The following is a 22,783-nucleotide window of genomic DNA, read 5'->3' as shown; positions in this document are numbered from 1 at the left end:
CGATATATTCTTCGAAAATTTGGTTTTTTACGAATATTTCGATTTTCTACCAAAAGTTCACTTTTGTAAAAAAAATTTCGGTTTTCTACAATAATTTTGAATTTTTACAAAAATTTCGATTTTCTACAAAAATTTCGAATTTCTACAAAAATTTTAATTTTATAACACAATTTCGATTTTCTACAAAAAATTAGATTTTTTACGAAAATTTAGATTTTATACGAAAAGTTCGATTTTTTTTACGAAAATTTCGATTTCCTAAAAAAATTTCGATTTTATTCGAAAAAATTTTCCCCGAAAATTTCGATTTTATACGAAAATTTCGATTTTCAACGAAAATTTTGACTTATTACGAAAATTTCGATTTTCTACGAAAATTTCGATTTTCTACAAAAATTTCGATTTTCTACGAAAATTTCGATTTTCTACGAAAATTTCGATTTTCTACGAAAATTTCGATTTTCTACGAAAATTTCGATTTTCTACGAAAATTTCGATTTTCTACGAAAATTTCGATTTTCTACGAAAATTTCGATTTTGCACGAAAATTTCGATTTTGAACGAAAATTTCGATTTTCAACGAAAATTTCGATTTTCAACGAAAATTTCGATTTTCTACGAAAATTTCGATTTTCTACGAAAATTTCGATTTTCTACGAAAATTTCGATTTTCTACGAAAATTTCGATTTTCTACAAAAATTCGTGTTTTAACGAAAATTTGATTTTTTAACAAAAATTTGAAATTCCTACGAAAATTTCGACATTATACGAAAATTAAAATTTTCTGCGAAAAATTAGGTTTTCTAATCAAATTTCGATTATATACGAAAAAATTCGATTCACGGTGATAACATAGAGTCACCCTGGTGTTAATAGCTTAGAATATTATATATAAAAAAAGGTAGCAGCTAAAAAACACCTCAGTACCAATACTCGAAGAGTGTTTGCCACATAGCAAGGATCAAATCGAAAGAGCAGGGACCTGAATGTTATTTTTTATATAATTATAAGGCAGTGACAATCAATGGCTTGCCAACTGAGCTTTTGAAGAGTAGAGGTGGTGCGCCAATTAGGAACATGCATAGATTTGTTTGTACAATCTGAACAAAGACGCCTTATACCAAATGATAGGAACCTTAGCGCATTATATTCCATAGCAAATTTAGCCATGAACATTCCATTGAGGAACAGCGAGTATACTTCTCTCATATATTCCAATAAAAAAGGATTGAGCCCTTTTCCATTGTACAGAAAAGTTATTCAACGGAATGCGAATATAGAAAATTGAATTCGGCGTTTAAATTGGGCCTTATTATTGGTTTTAGGCCAGGTGGATTCAAGAAACGTCTATTCCGCAGAAAGAAAAAGGAAATGGAAAGACGTGAGTGTGATCGAATTGACATGTACAGTAGTCAGAATGAAGCCCGGAAATTCTACCAAAGAATTCAACATCAATGGCTTTGGTACATCCTCTTGCAGAGACAAGGAAGAAAATCTGGTAACTGGCACAGATATAGAGCTGGCAAACTATCCATAATAGCAACATTCGATATTCTCGATAGTTTTAATAATAAATATCGATAGTATCGATATTATAGTTAATTTCTCATCACCTATATTTCACACGAAAATGAGAATTTAAAATCAGAAAATCGATTTATATAGAAGCAATATCAATGCACAGATCAAATAAAACCTAGTCAGTTGGGAGACATGAGAGAAATCATTGTACAAAATGTCCTAATCAGACCTCTATAGGCGCAATGTATCTTAAAGGGTACATTCAGTGTAGGATTGCTTATTTTTGCAAAAAATTTAACTTTTGCGATAGTATCTATCGGAAAAATAACAATCGATAATCAGTCAAAAAATTAAATATCGATAGTTTATCTCCTAGTCAGAATGAGGTGGTCCAAGTAGCAGTGACCCGACTGAAGAACAACAAGGCAGCAGGAGCCGAACTATTTAAGACCGGAAGCGACACGCTAATAAGGCTAGAAGAACGCATACCCGATGATTGGAACCTCAGCACTCTATGTCCCGTTCACAAGAAAGGAGACAAGACGTAATGTGCAAACTACAGAGGAGTTAGTCTCCTTACCATCGCGTACATGATACTCTCGAAAGATTAAAACCTAAAGTCAATGAGATATTTGGGCCCTATCAATGAGGCTTTAGACCCTAGACCAGATATTCAAACTACGCCAAGTCCTGGAAAAGACCCGAGAAGGACAAATCAACACATAACATTTCGTTGTTGACTACAAAGCCGCTTTTGATACCCCTTCACGATCAAAGGTATTTCAAGCCATGTCTGAGTTAGCTATCCCTGCAAAATTAATAGGACTCTGCAGGATGACACTTACTGAAAAAGAAAGAATCTCTCGGATCCATTTAATACCAAACGATGTTTCAGACAAGCAGACAGCCTATCGTGTGATCTCTTTAATATCCTGCTGAAGAAGATTTTAAGAGATGCAGACGTGAATAGAATCACAAGTGAACACATGCTACTCGCCTATGCCGACGACATCGACATCATAGGTCGGTCACCGGAAGTAGTAACTGCAGCCTTTGAAAGAATCGAAAGAGAGTCAGTGAAAATGGATCAGGCAGTAAATGGAGATAAGACGAAATGGATGGTTTCATCGCCTTGTACAACCGAGCAGATAAAGAAAATGGAGAAAGTTGGTAACCACAACTTTGAGATTGTCAGTAACTTTATCTACCTCGGCACCGCCGTAATCGAAACTAATGACACCAGTTTTGAGATAAAGCGAACAGATGCTACTTTGGATTAAGTAAGCAGTTTAGAAGGAAGACCCCCACTTGACAGACGAAGATTACGCTATACAAGACACTGATACTACTCGTGTTGTTACATGGTTCAGGAGCATGGGTACTTGTGATAGCAGATGAGGCAGTACTTGGAGTATTTGAGAGAAAGTTTCTTCATAAAACATATTGACTAGTTTGCGTCAATGGAGAATATAGGCGTCGTATGAACCATGAGCTGTATGATCTGTGTGACGACGACAGCATAGTTACAGGTATCACAATACAACGGCTGCGTTGGCTAGGTCATGTTGTGGGAATGGATGAAGAAGCTCCAGCAAGGAAGTCTTTTGAAGGCAAACACGGTGGTACACGCAAACCGGGACGACCAAAAGCCCGATGGAGAGATCAAGTGGTGGGAGAAACCTCGAGACATGGTGTCAGAGATATAAAATGAGCGCAAAAGATCGAGGCGGTTGGAACGCTATTCTACGCTATTAAAGTAAAAGAAAAGGATTCAAACATAAACTGGTTCCTTTACCATCTTTTTTTTATGCGATCAAAAGAATTTTTATTCCGTTGCCCACCGCATTTGCATTCTCTCAAAAACAAATGTTGTTTTTACCATAATTCTTTTTATTAACAATACCTTCTTTAATTAAAAACCATAGCTTTACGTTTTCCATTACCTCATGTACATTTGGTTTCTTTCAAATATTTCAAAAGAATTTCCTGTATTTAAAGTCTTAATGAAACTGCTCTTCTATGCTATTTGCTTTGAAACACTTTCACCTGCAAAATTACTTTCCTCGACATTCGATGTCCGGAACAATCAACGTCCAGAATAATTATTCCTCTTTGCAATTTGTCCATATATGAACAATAGCAATTCGTGCGCTCTACAACCTCTGTTCCTCTCTGCAACCGGAAAGAAGACAATAGAAGTTTGCTTGAAATGGTACAATTGCAATCCGGAATATGTATCTCGGTCAAAAGCCAACAATTCCGTTGTACAGTGAGTGCACACAGTATCCTCTTACTACTACTGCTACTACTCTCCATTGCTTTCCGGCACACCATCCGACAATGGAGTCGTCGAACTTTTGTGTGTAATTGCAAAGTTTTGCTAGAGGAGGAAATTTTGCATCCATCAAATCACTTGCATCCCTTTTCCAATTTTTTTGTTTTGTTTTGCATTGAAAAAGCATATCGTTGGAGTTTTGCATTACGTACAACAACAGAAATTACAATAAATGTTTAAGTTACAATATTTACATATGCATAGCAAGAGAGCAGTGCATATTTTATTCTGCAGTACATAGGAAATGAATATTAAGGTTGCTCATTGAAAAAATAATCATAGAAAGATTATTTTCATTAACTAATGGAAAGAGGTTCTATTGTATTTTTCATTTTTTTTCCGAGAGCTCCAATAACTTTTTAGTTAGCCAATGTTCTCGTTTTTCTGACGAACATTCTGTTAAGGAACAGAGAAAATATTTGTTAGGCAAGAAAATCTAAACTCCATTGACTTATTACTTCGGATGCGCACCAAATTTTCTATGAAAGATTTCGATTATTTTTTAAAATTCGTTAAATATAATTTTTTTTTAGAAAATTTAGATTTTTTGTAAAAAAATTTTGCTAACATGTAATTTTGTATGAAAATTTCGATAACATCAATTTTCTATTAAAATTTCGATAATAAACTATGAAAATTTCGATAACAGAATTTTTTACGAAAGTTTCGCCGAAATTCTTTTACGAAAAAAAAAAAAATTAAAATTATCTATAAAAAATTGATTTTTGACTGAAATTTCGTCAAAAATAAATTTTCACCAAAATGTCGATAAATTAAAATTTTTTTGCAAAAATTTCGATTTTTTGGGTTATATCGATTTTTTCCAAAAATTTTGATCTTCTTCGAATATTTTGATTTTTCTTCGAAAATTTTAATTTTCTTTGAAAATTTTGATTTTCTTCGAAAAATTTGATTTTTTTCGAAAATTTTGATTTTCGATTTTTTGGGTTTTTATCGATTTTTTCCGAAAATTTTGATTTTCTTCGAAAATTTTGATTTTCTTCGAAAATTTTGATTTTCTTTGAAAATTTTGATTTTCTTTGAAAATTTTGATTTTCCACGAAAATTTTGATTTTCTTCGAAAATTTTGATTTTCTTTGAAAATTTTGATTTTCTTCGAAAATTTTGATATTCTTCGAAAATTTTAAATTTCATACAATCGGATATTGTCCGGCTGCAGCCCATAGGGTAATCTGAAACAAGTGTGTTTCTTTGTAATAGTTGGATGTCTTCATTTGGTAGAAAAATATGAAGCGAAGTAATTTTCTTTCTTGCTGCGCTACAGATGAAAATACTCTTAAGAGCATAGTTTCAACCTAGAAGACATACCTTTTTGACAAATCCTACCGACGAGTTTGGGTGGTTCCAAAGGAAATCGCGATTTAGGAAACCGATCAAACGGTATTACAAAGCAAAAAACACATTTTTCTGCCTAACTTTAAAACACGGTTTTTTGTGTTCTATTTATAATGGAAACAGATTACCCTATGGTCTGCAGCGGGACAATATCCAATTGTATGAATTATTTCAAGACCAAATAAATTTAGCGCAAAACATGTGAATTTTGATGTTCTACGAAAATTTTGATTTTCAAAAAATTTAGATTTTTAACAAAAAATTTGATTTCCTACAAAAAATTTGATTTTCTACAAAAACTTCGATTCTTAAAAAAAAAATCGGATTTTCTACAAAGATTAAGATTTTCAATAAAAGTTTGGATTTCACACAAAAATTAGGATTTTTTACGAAAATTTGGATTTACTACATGGAATTTTTACAAAAATTAAAAATTTTTTACATAAAAATTTCAGTTTATTCAATTGGTTATCTACATAAATTTCGATTTCTTACATAAATTTCGATTTTTTAAGAAAATTTCGATTTTTTACGAAAATTTCGATTTATTAAGAAAATTTAGATTTTTTACGAAAATTTAGATTTTTTACGAAAATTTCGATTTGTTACGAAAATTTCGATTTGTTACGAAAATTTCAATTTTTTACGAAAATTTAGATTTTTTACGAAAATTTAGATTTTTTACGAAAATTTAGATTTTTTACGAAAATTTCGATTTGTTACGAAAATTTCGATTTGTTACGAAAATTTCGATTTGTTAAGAAAATTTGGTTTTTTACGTAAATTTAGATTTTTTGCGAAAATTCGATTTGTAAAAAAATTTGGTTTTTTACGTAAATTTAGATTTTTTGCGAAAATTTCGATTTGTCACGAAAATTTCGATTTTAAGCAATTATTTCGATATTCTACGAAAATTTTGATTTTCCACAAAAATTTGAATTTCTTAAAAACCTTCTATGTAAAATTTCAATTTTCTACAAAAAATTGCGATTTGCGATTTCCTACGAAAATTTCAATTTTATACGAAAATTTTGATTTCGATTTTCAATAAAAAATTTTATCTGTTTGCACTTTCTTTATTTGGTCTTAAAATCTTATTGAGATTGCATTGCAGGATATTGTCCTGCTTTAGACCATTGTTTAATGCTTTCTATTCAAAGAATAGTATAGCAAAAAACATTTAAAAGTCAGCAAAAAGTGTGTTGTTGCTAGAAACATTTGACTGGTTTCCTGTATCGCGCGATTTCATTTTCGACCAAGAAAAATCATCAGCAGGAGATGTCAAATGGATCATGGTTCTTTAGAACCATTGCAACTAGAGTAAGTTGGAAAGCACACATTTGAATTTGACTTAAAGAGCCCTGTTCAAATTCAGATGTGTGCTTTACAAGTTACTCTAGTTGCAATGGTTCTAAAGCACCATGATCCATTTGACATCTCCTGCTGATGATTTTTCTTGGTCGAAAATGAAATCGCGCGATACAGGAAACCAGTCAAATGCTTCTAGCAACAACACACTTTTTGCTGACTTTTAAATGTTTTTCGCTATACTATTCTTTGAATAGAAAGCATTAAACAGTGGTCTAATGCCATTCGTCTTCCGATTGATATCAAATTTTCTAAGAAAATTGATTAACATGAACTTTTCTATGAAAATTCGATTGACATGAAATTTTCTAATAGGCTTTTTATATGGCACGACATGATCGTACTCGTAGTGTGTACGTGTTGATTAGAGCTTTTGCCAAAGATGGTACATCGAATATTTCTCTTCTTTAATTTTCCAAACTTTTCTTCTTTTTTTCATAACTTTATTTTGGACAGAACGTGCTTTTCAATATCTGTCACATAATAATTACACATTTCTGTGTAAATGTTATTCGATAGACGCTAATCATCGATACATTTTCTATGAAAATTAGATTTTTTTTTGAAATTGAGATGAACTTTTATATGGAAAAATTTCTGGATATTAATTTTCTGAGGATGCACGCTTATGCTTTTCACTGTATAAAATAACCTTTAAAATCTTCAATGAATTGAATCATTTAATTAATTTTAAAAATCAGTTCATCTTGCCAAGAATATTTGCGTAAGCCTCAGTATGTTTGTTTGTCTTGCGGAGTTCATACAGATTGCTCCACTAGCTCCCCATACAATAAAAACAACAACATACAACAATTCTAACTGTTATCCTCCTGTGCCTTTGGGGCTAAGGCAAGGCGATGAATGATGTATGGATGCATCACCACCAGCCCACCACCACCACCTTCCATCTATCAACATTTCTGCTCCTTGTGTACATTATGATGGAGTAACGCTTACTTTGATGTACCTGTTGTCGTCGTTGTTGCCAATGTACTTGGGGCCCATCAGCTAACACCCAGATCCAATTCAAAACCCATCGACATAGTAAGACGACAGAAGCTGCAACAATCGTAATTGTGCCAAGTTGTTGCCTGCCATGTAAACAGTGGCCCCAAGAAATGGAACACAAGCCATATTGACGTGTTCCTGTGTGTGTGTGTGTTTTACAAATAGATAAGTGCGGTGCCAGTGCCTAGGTATATGTGTGTTCTGCATCCTGGGTTAGAAAGGATGCCGATGCTTTGGGTATACTGCTCTTACATACCATGTAAACACAAGGCGAAGTCAGCCAAGCATTGCCCAGATTTACACATTTGCACACTTGCCTCTATAGGCAAGCGAAAGCGCAAACCCACCCATATTCCCATTTGTACATAATTGCATTCATATCTGTGTGTATTAACAATGCACATACATACATACATACGTTTGTATCTATGATTGCAGATTGTGAATGCACAAATGGGCCCATATTGCTCATTTCTTGTAAAAGTGTCACATTTTCAATTAGAGAATGTTATGGATAAATGATTTTGAATTCCTACACAAAATGAATGCTTCAGCTTGTGCGTATAGGCATTGACGCCAGACAAAGAATCTTAACAATCTTAACAACTTAGGGACATAGCAGATTTTTTTTTCCAGAAAAGATGAAAAATACAAATTATAAAATTTTTATTAAAACAAAACTTGAGAAAATTTTCTTTAGAAATAAATCTGTCGGAATATTTAAGAAAAAAAATCGAAATAAAAATATTTAAAAAGTATTTTTTTTTAAACATTTCAAAAAAATTATGAACAAGTAAAAAGAGGCCGGGCCGAACTTTGGACACCCACCAACTCGGGTATATATGTAAACCACCATTCGGTGAAATCCGGTGAAAAATGCATACCTTATGCCCCATGCCCCATCGAAATATGTTCCGATTTGGACCAAATACTAATAAGTACAAGTTATTGTTCAATAAACCGATCTGAATCATATACGACACGGATGTCGAAAATCCATAAGCCACTGTGTCAAATTTCGGTGAAATCGTATTATAAATGTGCCTTTTATGTGGCCAAGACTTTAAATCGAGATATCGGTCTATATGGCAGCTGTATTCAAATCTGAACCGATCTGGGCCAAATTGAAGAAAGATGTCGAAGATCCTAACACAACTCACTGTCCCAAATTTTGGCGACATCGGACAATAAATGCGCCTTTTATGGGTCCAAAACCTTAAATCGAGAGATCGGTCTATACGGCAGCTATATCCAAAACTGGACCGATCTGGGCCAAATTTAAGAAGATGTCGAAGGGTCTAACGCAACTCACTGTCCCAAATTTTGGCGAAATCGGACAATAAATGCGCCTTTTATGGACCCAAAACCTTAAATCGAGAGATCGGTCTATATGGCAGCTATATTCAAATCTGAACCGATCTGGGCCAAATTGAAGAAGTACGTCGAAGGTCCTAACACAACTCACTGTCCCAAATTTCGGCAATATGGGACAATAAATGCGCCTTTTACGGGTTCAAAACCTTAAATCGAGAGATCGGTCTATATGGCAGCTATATGCAAATCTGGACCGATCTGGGCCAAATTGAAGAAAGATGTCGAACGTCCTAACAAAACTCACTGTCCCAAATTTTGGCGACATCGGACAATTAATGCACCTTTTATGGGCCCAAAACCTTAAATCGAGAGATCGGTCTATTTGGCAGCTATGTTCAAATCTGAACCGATCTGGGCCAAATTGAAGAAGGATGTCGAAGGTCCTAACACGACTCACTGTCCCAAATTTCGGCACCATGGGACAATAAATGCGCCTTCTATGGACCCAAAACCTTAAATCGAGAGATCGGTCTATACGGCAGCTATATCCAAAACTGGACCGATTTGGGCCAAATTGAAGAAGGATGTTGAGTGGCCTAACAAAACTCACTGTCCCAAATTTCAGCAAAATCGGATAATAAATGTGGCTTTTATGGGCCTAAGACCCTAAATCGGCCGATCGGTCTATATGGGGGCTATATCAAGATATAGTCCGATATAGCCCATCTTCGAACTTAACCTGCTTATAGACAAAAAAAAAAAAGAATCTGTGCAAAATTTCAGCCCAGATCTCTATTTTTAAAGACTGTAGTGTGATTTCAACAGACAGACGGACGGACAAAGCTAGATCGTCTAAGATTTTTACGCTGATCACGAATATATATACTTTATAGGGTCGGAAATGGATATTTCCATGTGTTGCAAACGGAATGACAAAATGAATATACCCCCATCCATCGGTGGTGGGTATAAAAACTTTGAAAAATATTTTGACAAACTTTTACTAAAATATAACACATAAAAGCTCGTTTAGTACGGCCGGACCGAATATAATATACCCTCCACCGTGGATCGCGTTTGACAAGATCTTTGAATGACTTTTCCTCAGATACATAGGGGATTCATCAAGTTATGCATTGATATTGGCCGTACTTGTCATGACCAGTGTTGCCACTTAAGAAAATTATTTCCTACCAAAATTTAAGAAAAATCCTACCAAACCCGGCCAAATGTTCTAAAAGCCAAAAATGGGTTATATGTTTTTATACCCACCACCGAAGAGTTGGCCATTTGGCATTTCATTTGGAACACATCAACTTATTCATTTTCAAAGCTACAAAGGCTAGATCATCGTTATTCATATGGAAACCAGACATGTCCGTCTGACTGTTGTTTGCAAACACTCTACAGCCTTAAGATCAAAGATGCCCTAATCTTGAGTTTATATAGTTGTATTTTGCCCCGATTTTAATTCAACCGTGCCGAGTTTGGATAAAGCGATATACCGATTTAAGTGTTTGAGCCTAGTTATGCGCTTTTACTTTCCATTTTCGCCGTTACAGCGAGATGCGTGTACCGCTCAACTTTTGAGTATAGGCAACATTTGTATGTAGCTTCCACATAGCCCTGTTTTCCGTTTGAAAGCAGTGAACTCACAAAAGCCGCATTTTCTATCCAGAATTTACGAAGTTTGGAATATATCCCTTAACACTCGTACCAGCAGTTACGGTCAATATCAGAACTTACGCCTTTATTCTTGAAATTTGAAGCAATGAGACCCCTTGTAACCCCCTTGGTCCATCGCTATCCTTGTTTTAATTCTGCACTCTTAAAAAATACTCAGAAACAACACGAACTGAACTAATTTTGAGTCATTCCCGGCGATTTTTCAGTAATTAACTTGGTATGTGTTGAAAAACCCTACCAAAAATTGAGGTCAGCCTACCAACCTACCAAGAGAATAAAAACCTACCAATTTTGGTAGGAACCTAACAAAAACGGCAACACTGGGCATGACTGTTACAAGTCACAAAAAATACAATGTTGAAAATTTCAGCCAAATCGGATAACAATTGCGCCCTCTGGAGGCTCAAGAAGTTGAATCGGGCGATCGGTTTATATGGTAAGGGCCGATTTGGAGCATACCATTTCAGTCAAATTTCGGATTGCGCCTTCTAGAGGCTTAAGAAGTAAAATAGGAAAATCGGTTCACATGATAGCTATATCAGGATATTGATCAAATTGGACCATACTTGGCATGGATGTTTGGAAGTCATAGCAAAACTTTACGTGCAAAATTTCAAACCGTGTGGTAATTGCGCCTTCTAGAGGTTCAAGAAATCAAATCTGAAGATCGGTTTATATGGCATTCTTGGTAGAATTATTGGAAGTAAAAACAAAAACACCCACTTCTAAATTTCCACCAAATGGGATTAGAGTTGCGCCATCTGGCGGCCATCACAGTGCAGAGGTTAGAATGTACGCCTATGACGCTGAACGCCTACGTTCGAATTCTGGTGAGAACATCAGAAAAACCCATTGAGGAAAGGCAAAAGTCGGGCGGTGCCGACTGTATAATACCCTACACCTAACCTATAATTGAGAGCTATATCTAATTCTGAACCAATTTTAATGAACCTCAGTGGATGTTTTCAGATGGGTTATTAAATAATCCGTATCAAATTTCGAGCAAATATGTTCAAATTATTGTAGCTATGGTTGACAAATGACAACATTATTGCAAATTACCCAAATTCTGACGAATATATATGGGAGCTATATTAAAATCTGAGCCGATTTCGATTGTGGTAGCCGTCGAGGAAAGCCTTGTGCAAAATGTTGGCAAGATTGATCAATAAATGCGATAGCAGTGGCTCTAGAAGTAAAAATCGGGCGATATCGTTATATAAAAATGAATTTGTGTTTGTTTGTTTGTGTGTTCCTTATAGACTCCGAAACGGCTGAACTTAAGCGAAATTTTGTGTGCTCTCATATAGTAACCTAAAAATAAAAATTTGATATCCAAATTTCGGATGGGGTACCTAGGGGGGCTGCCTCACCCTCAAACCTACCAAACATATATTTAGACCAATCACGGCAATATGAGACTCAAATAAAAGGTATTTAAGAATAGAAAACGTATCTGATATCCAATTGTCAGACCGAGTGTTTGGGGAACCACCCCAACCCCCCAAAACATCCCTAAATCGGGCATATTTACCGACCATGGCAATATGCGACTCAAATGAAAGGTATTTGCGAGTAGAATAAGAATCTGATATCCAAATGTGAGTCCAAGTTTCTGGGGGTCCACCCCTTTCGCAAAACACCTCCCAAACAGGACTTCTTTACTGACCATGGCAATATGGGGCTTAAATAAAAGCTATTTGAGTGTGGAATACGAATCTGATATCCAAATGTGGGATCAAGTGTTTGGGGGCCACCCCTCCTCAAAAACACGCCCCAAAGAGGACAAATTTACGACCATATCAATATGGGGCTCAAATGAAAGGTCTTTGGGATTTAAGCACGAATCTGATATCAATATTCGGGAAAAAACTTCTATGGAGCCACCCCACCTACATAACACCACCCACATAGGAAGTATTTGCTGACCATTGCAATATGGGGCTCAAATAAAAGGTATTTTAGAGTAGGACACGAATTTGTTATATATTTTTAAGGCCGAATCACTGAGTGGCCGCCCCATCCCCCAAACCGGTAATGTTTGCCGACTATGGAAATATGGTATTGGTAGTAGACCACGAATCTGATATCAACATTTGGGACCAACGGTGTGGGGGACATCCCAACACCATAAAAACCCCCAAATTGGACGTATTAGCTCGCCAAGACAATTAGGGTCTTCAAGGCAGTAGAGCTCGATACTGATAGCTTTTAGAGTCCATACCCCAAACCGAACATATTTGCTGACTTTTGCAATAAGGGGTTTAAATGAAAGGTATTGAGATTAGAAAACGAATTTGATATCCAATTTCGAGGCCAATGGCAATATGGGGTTCAAATAAATGATGTATCGATATATAAGAATAGAGATGCTGATATATTTTCAGGGCAAAATGTTGGGGGTACAATCCCACTCCCCAAAACACCTCTAAATCGTGCATTTTTACCGACCATGTCGATATGGGACTCAGATAAAAGGTATTGGGGAGTAGAGCACGAAATTGATACCCACTTCGGGATAAATTTTTTGAGAGTCAACCCCTTTCCCGAAATACTCCACAAACAACAATTATTATCGCAATATGGGGCTCAGATAAAGGTATTTGGGACAATATGGAACCCTGTTTTTTGGGGCACCGCCCCTTACCCAAAACACCCCCCGAAGGGTAAAAATTTACCAACCATGACAATATGTGATTTAAATGAAAGATATTTGAGATTAGAAAACAAATTTTATAACCAATTTTGGGGTCAAGTGTTTGGGGGACGCCCCATCCTATAAACTATCCTTAAACCAATGGAAATTCGGGGTTTAAATAAATGGTATTTGAGAGAGGAGCATGATGCTGATATTTTTTTCAGGGCCAAGTGTCTGGGACACCATCTCACCCCCTGAAAACAATTCTAAATCGGACATTAGGAGAATATTGTGCTGAAATAAAGGCTTTTAAGAATGGAGTACATCTAGCATCCAAACTTAAATGACTTTAAACCCTCCGAGTAAAAATTGTAGTCCAATAAAGATCAAATGGGATTCAGATAAAGGCACTTATATGGATATACTGTTAGCGAAGCGATAAACATGTACTATTTTCGTAGCACGATATTTCACTAAAAACTCTTTAATTGTCGAAAACAAATATTCAAAGGATAATTTTGTTCCATATAAAGTAAAAGGCGCAGCGGAGCGGGCCCGGTTCAGCTAATCATTTATCAAAATTACTTCCCTAAATTATTTCATGTATTTACATCCACATTGCTTTCTACATTTACGCCCCAAATATATACTGTAAACAACAACAAAATATTTGGGGTGATTATGCACACTTTGGGGTCTATTTTTATGTTGCTGTTTTGGGGTGAAATTGCTTTATGAAAATACACCTCAAATTCTCAATTGCTATTTGACATCATTTTAATACTGAGTCTCAAATTACATTTATTTTTGTGGCGGGTTTGCATACTTCAGGGGTGCATTTGTTTTGGGGTAATTTTTCATAATGAAAAAGCACCCCAAATTTGGAGCCATTTTTGTTTTTAATTTGGGCCGCAATTTTTGGGGCTCACAATCATGGCACCCTCTCCTATGGTATTACAGACCAAAATGTCTAAGATACTCTGATGGCAGAGTAACTTAGACCTCGACTTACCTAACCCAACCCTCTATAGGAATACATTTTTGTCGAAATTTTCTACAGAAATAATTTTTTTGACAATTTTTTCTAAACAAATAGAATCTTAAAAAACTAGACAAAATATTCTGTAGTAGTACAATGTAAAAACATGTTGAGGCTTTTGATGAAAACCCATTTTCCACAGGAATAATGACGTTGATCGAAGGTTTACAATAACGGAATTTATGGTGAAGGAATCCTTGAGGAGCTTCAAACCATTTAAGTCACCCGGACTCGATGGAATATTTCCAGCGTTACTACAGAAAAAGGCAGACCATATGGCGACTCATCTGCCCAATATTTTCACAGCGTGCCTAGAACTTGCATGTACTCTGAAAGCCTGGCAGGAGGCAAGGGTGGTATTTATACCCAAGCCCGGCAAGGCAAGTTATGCGACACCAAAGGCCTACAGACCCATAAGCCTATGTCCTTTCTACTCAAAACCAAGGAACATATTGTGGACACCATGATAAAGAGTAGGACATCCAGCGAACTGCTCAAATACAAACAGCATGCCCATGATTGTGGAGACTGCCCTGCACGAGGTTGTGCATAAAATTGAAGTATCCTTCGATGCCAAGACGCATACATTGGCGGTTTGCATTGACATCGAGGGGAAGTTTAACAATGACCGGACCGACACATTGATCCAATCATTAGACCAGTACCGGGCAGGCCGGGTCCTTACAGACTGGATAAACCATATGCTAAGGAACAGGTGGATAAATTGCAGGTCCCATGACATAAATACAAGGAAGAAAGTGACACAGGGCACGCCGCAGGCGGGCACTTTATCGCCACTGCTTTGGTTGATCACCATAAACAACCTATTACGGATGCTGACTGAGGAGGGATATGAAGCTGTCTGCTACGCGGACTATGTTATAATACTTCTAAGGGGTAAGGATCCGAACGAGCTATGAAAAAGAGGAGATAAAGGGTCTTGCTTGGGCTAGCCCCAAAACTCTCAATGTTAACCCAGAGAAGACTGAAATATGCCTGTTCACGAGGAAGACGAAGGTGGGCCAATTTAACGCACCACGTTTCCTCAATAAGACGATTACGATATCTGACAAGGTCAAATACTTAGGTGTGATCTTGGACAGGAAACTGAATTAAAAATGTCACATTCAGGAGCGTACTGAAAAGGCACACAGATGTTGGGCACTATGTAGACGGGCCGTAGGCTCGAAATGGGGCCTGAATCCGAGGTCCACTGGCTCTACAGGAGCGTGATTAGACCAAAACTTACTTACGCCTCAGTAGTTTGGTGGACTGCTATGGAGAAAAAGTGCAACATAAGGACCATACAACGGGTTCGGAGAACATGTTGTTTTGGCATGGGCGGAACGATGAGGACCACGCCCTCTAGCGCACTGGAGACTGTTCTAGATATCCGACCCATTGACATACAGTTTAAGTGTGAGGCTGCCGCTGCGGGAGAATGGATTGAAGATGGAAGCAGCTCATACCATCGCGGTATAGTCGAGGCGATGATGGGAAACCTGGAAGAAGTTTCCGATCGGATACCTGAGATGAACCTTAAGGTCGAGTGCGAGACACTGTTGCCAGCGACACAGTCATGGATTGATGGGACCCTAGTATTGCCATCTGGAAGATCATGTTAAACGGATGGCTCAAAGCTAGAGGACAGAGTGGGCCTGGGGGTTTACATTGAGAACGTAGGGACTGAGATCTGTTTTACACTGCCTGACCATAATACGGTCCTGCAGGCGGAGATCCGGGCGATCACGGCATGCTTGAAGTGGTGTGGTGCTAATGCGAGGATGTCGAGTGTGAACATCTTTAACGACAGTAAAATTGCCATAAGGGCAATAACAACCAGGTCGGTGGGATGCCGAAAATCCTATGGGGGGATCCAGATCGTGAGAAAACGAGGCTATTACTGAAAGGAAGTAGGTCAGTATAGCTATTAGTACGAGCTCACCTATGAAAAATCGTTGCGGCAAGTGATACCATGTGTAGGGCATTTGGGGAAGATTATGAGACGTTGGAGGTAGCAAGGAATTCCTTACTTAAAATTTTCTTTTTAGAGGTTACTTTATAGTTTTTAGAGCGCACAAAAAATTTCATCTTTTGTCAAAGAGAACTTTTTGTTATATGTTGGACAGTCCGGGTTTCGTCCTAACCACAGCTGCGTAACTGCCTTGTCATAGGTCACTGAGAGGATCAGGGTCAATTTGTAGAATGACAAGATAAATTTCCTTGTTCTTCTTGACCATTCTAAGGCATTTGACACTGTGGATCATTTCTTGTTATGTGATAAGATGAGACATCTTTATAGTTTTTCTTCTACGTCCGTTCGTCTTATTTTGTCGTACCTGTCACACCGCACCCAGTCCGTCAGTTATAAGTCTTCTGTATCGTCGCCTCTGCTTATTTTAAAAGGTATTCTTCAGGGATCAATTCTGAGTCCTCTTCTCTTTTCATTGCACAGTAACGACTTGGCGAGCCAATTGTCTTATTGTGAGGTACATATGTACGCTGACGATGTACAGATATATATCGGATGTCGGAGGGATGAGATTGCTGAAAACATACGTCTGCTTAATCATGATCTGTCAAGAGTCAGCACGTGGGCGAAAGCCAATGGCCTGCGTCTCAACCCTGTAAAGCCCAAGTGTGTTGTTATCAGAAACAGGCTGCCTCGTTTTTCATGTGATGTCGGTATATTCATTAACGACGCTAGATTGGAAATCGTTCCTCATGCACAGAACTTGGGCGTGGTTATTAATAGCACTCTGACTTGGAGTAATCATATCGACTCTGTCGCTGGTCAGGGATATTCAAATTTGCGTGCTCTCTGGGCCACTCAGTCGGTTACTCCGCTGCGAGTTAGGTCTCTCTTGGCAAAGACTTGTTTTGTTCCTGGCATTCTCAACGGCTGTGAGTTGTTTGCTAATTGCAACTCGGTAAGTAGACATAAGCTAAACACCTTTTTCAATAGCGTTACTGTTATGTAAAATAGAATCTTACAAAACTAGACAAAATATTTTGTAGTAGCAAAATTTAAGAAAAATTTCTATAGAAAATTTCCCAAAATTTTCAATAGAAACTGAATATAGACAAAATATTCTGTAGAAATATCCTTTTTAAGGTAAATAACAAGTAAAAGCATGCTAAGTTCGGCCGAATTTTATATGCCCTTCACCATGAATCGCATTTGTCGAGTTATTTTCCCGAAATCTTATGCAAAAAAAAAGGACAAAAGAATAAATTTGCTCTGCTATCAGAGCGATATAAAGATATGGTCCGGTTCGGACCACAATTAAATTATATGTTGGAGACCTGTGTAAAATGTCAGCCAATTCGAATAAGAATTGCGCCCTTTGGGGGCTCAGGAGTACAATAGAGAGATCGATTTATATGGGAGCTGTATCAGGCTATAGACCGATTAAGACCATAATAAACACGTATGTTAATGATCATGGGAGGATCCGTTGTACAAAATTTCAGGCAAATCGGATAATAATTGCGACCTCTAAAGGCTCAAGAAGTCAAGACCCAAGATCGGTTTATATGGCAGTTATATCAGATTATGAACCGATTTGAACCTTATTTGACACAGTTGTTGAAAGTAAGATTAAAATACGTCATGCAAAATTTCAGCCAAATCGGATAATAATTGCGACCTCTAGAGGCTCAAGAAGTCAAGACCCAAGTTCAGTTTATATGGCAGCTATATCAGGTTATGCACCGATTTGAACCATACCTGGCACAGTTGTTGGATATCATAACAAAAAACGTCGTGCAAAATTTCAATCCAATCGGATAAGAATTGCGCCCTCTAGAGGCTCAAGAAGTCAAGACCAAAGATCGGTTTAAATGGCAGCTATATCAGATTATAGACCGATTTGAACCATACTTAGCACAGTTGTTGGATATCATAACAAAACACGTCGTGCAAAATTTCATTCCAATCGGATAAGAATTGCGCCATCTAGAGGCTCAAGAATTCAAGACCCAAGATCGGTTTATAGGGCAGCGTTATCAACCTACACTACACTAATAAGAAGTATTTGTGCAAAATTTCAAGCGGCTAGCTTTACTCCTTCGAAAGTTAGCGCGCTTTCGACAGACAGACGGACGGACATGGCTAGATCGACATAAAATGTCACGACGATCAAAAATATATATACTTTATGGGGTCTCAGACGAATATTTCGAGTAGTTACAAACAGAATGACGAAATTAGTATACCTCCATCCTATGGTGGAGGGTATAAAAATTAACCAAAAGACATTTTCTTAGAAGAAATAATATTTTGAAAAATTTTTCTACAGAAGTAATGCAAGAATCTTTAAAATCTTACCAGTGGTGGTTTATCCAATAAACGACGGCAATTGTTCATTTCCGTGACCGAATTATCCTCCTCTGAACTGGGTGAGAGCGGCACTTGATGTGGATGATGTTTCACAATATTGCTGTCATCATTGCAACTGCATGAAATAATACAACAACAATAAGATGGGGGGAGGGGAAAAAGTAAATATTTCGATTTCCAATTTATTCAGGCATACGAATATGCAAATTGTTATGATGATGATGATAATAGCAGTATTATTGTCTATCAATACAAATACAAACACACATACGAAAAAATAAACATACCCTATGCTAATTTGAGGTAAAGTATGAATGGGTGGTGGTCGCCTGCCCAGACTTGATGGTTGTATATGCTGTGTAGACGACGTCACATGTTGCTGTTGTTGTTGATGTTGTTGGTGCTGATGCTGATGACGATGATGTTCAACGCGTAAACGTAGATCTTGCATGTTGGTCTTTTTATTGCCCGAGATAACTTTGTTCTGTAGGCTACCCCCTGAGCAAATCATTTTCAATGGGTTTATGGTTTGGGGGCTAAAGGAGGATGGTGGCCGGGGGAATTTTATTGATATGGTTGATAATTGAAAAGTGTTTCACTTGTCACGATATGCATTTTTATTAAAATTTATTGGCTTTATTTAATTTACACAGTGAATGTTTTCATTTCGTTGCGGGGACTTTTGCTTTATATGTCTTGTTCTGTGTTGGAAATGATAAAAAAGATAGGTATACATAAAAGAATAATCTTTTATATTATGTCAACGATTTATGTGGTAATTTTGTTCAATCGATCATTTATCGAGCATGTAAGTAAAGGGTTTTTCAATAGGGACTTGACAACTTTGAATTTAATTTGTGAAGGCACTAACTCTTACACTCTTACACTAACCATCCTACTGTCACTGTCAATCTATTCAGTAAACTCAAAATTGTAATCATGGTAAAATACACGCACTCACAACGTCTGCAAATCATATATGTAAATTTACTACCGAAATTCGGAGTCGTGGTCACCGACTTTAAGAGCGATGACTCAAGTTTTGACGTAGCCAATTTTTGGCCTAATGAGTTCCACAATAAGCAAAATATGTTTTATTGGTGAGGTGAAAATCCACATGTGAATCACAAATCAAGAATTCATCCACAACAAATAACTGTGTGGTGCGGTTTGCATGTTGGCGGTTTCATTGGGCCATACTTCTTTGTCGACGATACCAAACGCCACGTTGCTTTGAAAGGACAAATCTACCGCACCATGCTCACTGATTATTTTTGACTTGATTTGGAAGATATGGACCTGCAAGACAGGTGGTTTTAACAAGACGGCCCCACAAGCCACACAACACACCTTAAATCGATGTATTGAAGAGTAAGTTTAAAGAGCGTCTTATCTCAAGAAATGGGCCAGCCGATTGGTCGCCTCGTTGATGTGATTTGACGCCTCTAGACTATTTTCTTGAAGGCCACGTCAAGTAATTGATCTATGCCATCAAGCCGACGACGTTGGAAGAGCTCGAGCCAACGTTGAATGGATTATTGCGACCATTTTGGGCTGAAATGTGTGTCCGAGTCATCGAAAATTGGGTCCAATGTATTGACAGATGCAAACGTGCTCGCGGTGGCCACATGCACGAAGTCGAGTTTCATTCATAAATGTTGTACTTCAAGCCGATAACAGAGTTTTCGAAATATCTCAAATGGTTTGCGCTTTATTTATAAAAAAGTTGTCCTTATTTGAAAACCCGATATATCACAGCTGTAATTACACACGGATACTTTTTAAATAGTTTTTAGATAACGCACCAAAGTTTTTGCTTGCTTTACTTGCTAATAATAATGTTCTAAGAATATCAAACACTGGCAACATAGTTAAGGTCAGTCGTTCAATCATTACGTTGACACCTTACTTATTCAGTAACTGAGAGTAGGCACTTGGTTTATCAAATCGAGAGTTAATGATTAGTTAAAGTGTTTATTACAAAAAGGGCTTTGCACGCCAAACATTAAATGGAGACATAAAACGAAGAGTTACAAGTTTTTGGTTTTCCTTCTGGCCACACCTTTTCGGAGTAGGTAACCAGCAAAAATTATAGCTTCTAGGGACCTAATAAGGATGATCCGGAGGCCAGTTTATATGGGAGCTATATCAGGTTTTAGACCGATTCGGACCGTACTTGGCACAGTTGTTGGAAATCATAACAAAACACTACATTCAACATTTCAGCCAAATCGGACTAAAATTGTGGCTTCCAGGAGCTCCAGAGGTCAAATGGAGAGATCGGTTTATATGGGAGCTATATCAGGTTATAGACCGATTCGCACCGTACTTGGCACAGTTGTTGGAAATCATAACAGAACACTACATGCATCATTTCAGCCAAATCGGACAAAAGTTGCGGCTTGTATGGTCTCAAGAAGTCAAATTGGGAGATCGGTTTATATTGGAGCTATATCAGGTTATAGGCCGATTTGGAGCATACACAGTGGTTGGAAGTCCTAACAGAAAACTACAATACATACAAAATTTCACCCAAATCGGAGAAAAATTGAGGCTTCCAGGGGCTCAAGAAGTCAAATCGGGAGATCGATCATATGGGAGCTATATCAAGTTATAGACTGATTTGGACCGTATTTGGCAAAGTTATTGAAAGTCGTACCAGAACACCGCGTGCAAAATTTCAGCCAAATCGGACAAAAATTGCCCCTTGTATGGGCTCAAGAATTCAAATCGGGAGATCGGTTTATTTGGGAGCTATATAAAGTTATAGACCGATTTGGCGCAGTTGTTGGAAGTCATAACAGCCCAATCGGAGAAAAAATTGCGGCTTCCAGGGGCCCAAGAAGTCAAATCGGAGATCACTTAATATGAGAGCCATATCCAAATCTGAACCCATGTGGTCCATTTACAATCCCCAATGACCTACATCGATATTAAGTATCTGTGCAAAATTTCAAGCGGGTAGCTTTACACATTCGACCTCTATCATGATTTCGACAGACGGCCGGGATGGCTGGATCGACTCAGAACGTCGAGAGGATCAAGAGTATATATACCTTCTGGGGTCTTAGACGAATATTTCGATGTTTTACAAATGACTATGACTAGATTAGTATACCCCCATTCCATGGTGGTGGGTATAAAATGTCAGCGGTGGTTATCCCCTCTAATGCTGGCGACATTTGTGACGTACTGTACCATTCGGTATGGCGGCCATGTAAAAGCTTCTCCACAAAGAGGTGTCGTACTGCGGCACGCCGTTCGGACTCGGCTATAAAAAACGTAGACCCCTTGTCATTGAGAAGTTTTCCCCTGTTCTTTAATTGAATGTTCATGGGTAAATTTCCATTTTTTTGTTAAAGACTAGAGGAGGGATTTATATTACCTGAGTGTTGTTCTCCCCGAATCAAATTTAAGCTCAATGATAAGGGACCATACAATATTTACATTATATGTCCCTATATATTTCGGTGCAGGTGAGAGTGTTTCGTGGAGAGAGGATGTTGTATGTAAATAAACTTAAAATTAATAAAACGCGGTTGATTATATATAAAGGGTGATTTTTTTGAGGTTAGGATTTTCATGCATTAGTATTTGACAGATCACGTGGGATTTCAGACATGTTGTCAAAGAGAAAGATGCTCAGTATGCTTTGACATTTCATCATGAATAGACTTACTAACGAGCAACGCTTGCAAATCATTGAATTTTATTACCAAAATCAGTGTTGTAGAGGAAAGAAGAAGCGAAGTCATTAAACTCACTATGTTGCAACATGAAAATAATCAAAATGTAGGTAGATAATTTTTGATGAGCGCTTGGAATTAGTTTAATCTGAAAGGAACGTAAATTCAGTTTCTGTGAGCATAGAAGGAAGCATCTGCCAATTCCAGTCCTCTAAAAGAATCACAAAGCTCTGGGGACAGCGACATGGGATGTGTAAACGCACACGTCAATCTCGCTGTCCCACATCGTAGTTTCATATGACGGTACAGTCGCAGTAGTGGCTACCGTCCATTATAAAGGCCTACCAACACAGTGGCGCCATAATGGATTCTCAAATCTGGTTGACCCTGCAGCATGGATGCAGGAGAGCCCGTACGGAAATTGAACACTGTTACAAACAACCACGGTGGGTATCAGGGCTATAACACTGCCCACCGGAAAATGTCGTG

At 37.4% G+C, this 22,783-nt stretch overlaps 1 protein-coding gene across 9 annotated transcripts in view; it reads right to left on the bottom strand.

The window, feature by feature from the left end:
• LOC106089346 (EGFR adapter protein) overlaps positions 1 to 22,783 on the bottom strand; it is a 33,363-nt gene that overhangs the window by 2,567 nt on the left and 8,013 nt on the right. For all 9 annotated transcript variants that reach the window (XM_013255170.2, XM_013255169.2, XM_013255171.2 and 6 more), the window contains exons 2-3: positions 18,896 to 19,309; positions 18,597 to 18,723 (exon numbers count right to left, since the gene is read on the bottom strand). In XM_013255170.2, the coding sequence (XP_013110624.2) occupies positions 18,597 to 18,723; positions 18,896 to 19,119 (351 nt within the window). In that variant the 5' untranslated portion in view covers positions 19,120 to 19,309. The remainder of the gene's footprint in view (positions 1 to 18,596; positions 18,724 to 18,895; positions 19,310 to 22,783) is intronic.

The sequence above is a fragment of the Stomoxys calcitrans genome, chromosome 1 (assembly GCF_963082655.1).
Source record: "Stomoxys calcitrans chromosome 1, idStoCalc2.1, whole genome shotgun sequence".
In the NCBI taxonomy this organism is placed as follows: Eukaryota; Metazoa; Arthropoda; class Insecta; order Diptera; family Muscidae; genus Stomoxys; species Stomoxys calcitrans.
Note: the sequence above shows the minus strand (reverse complement) of the source record. Positions and strands in the feature narration are given on the sequence as shown.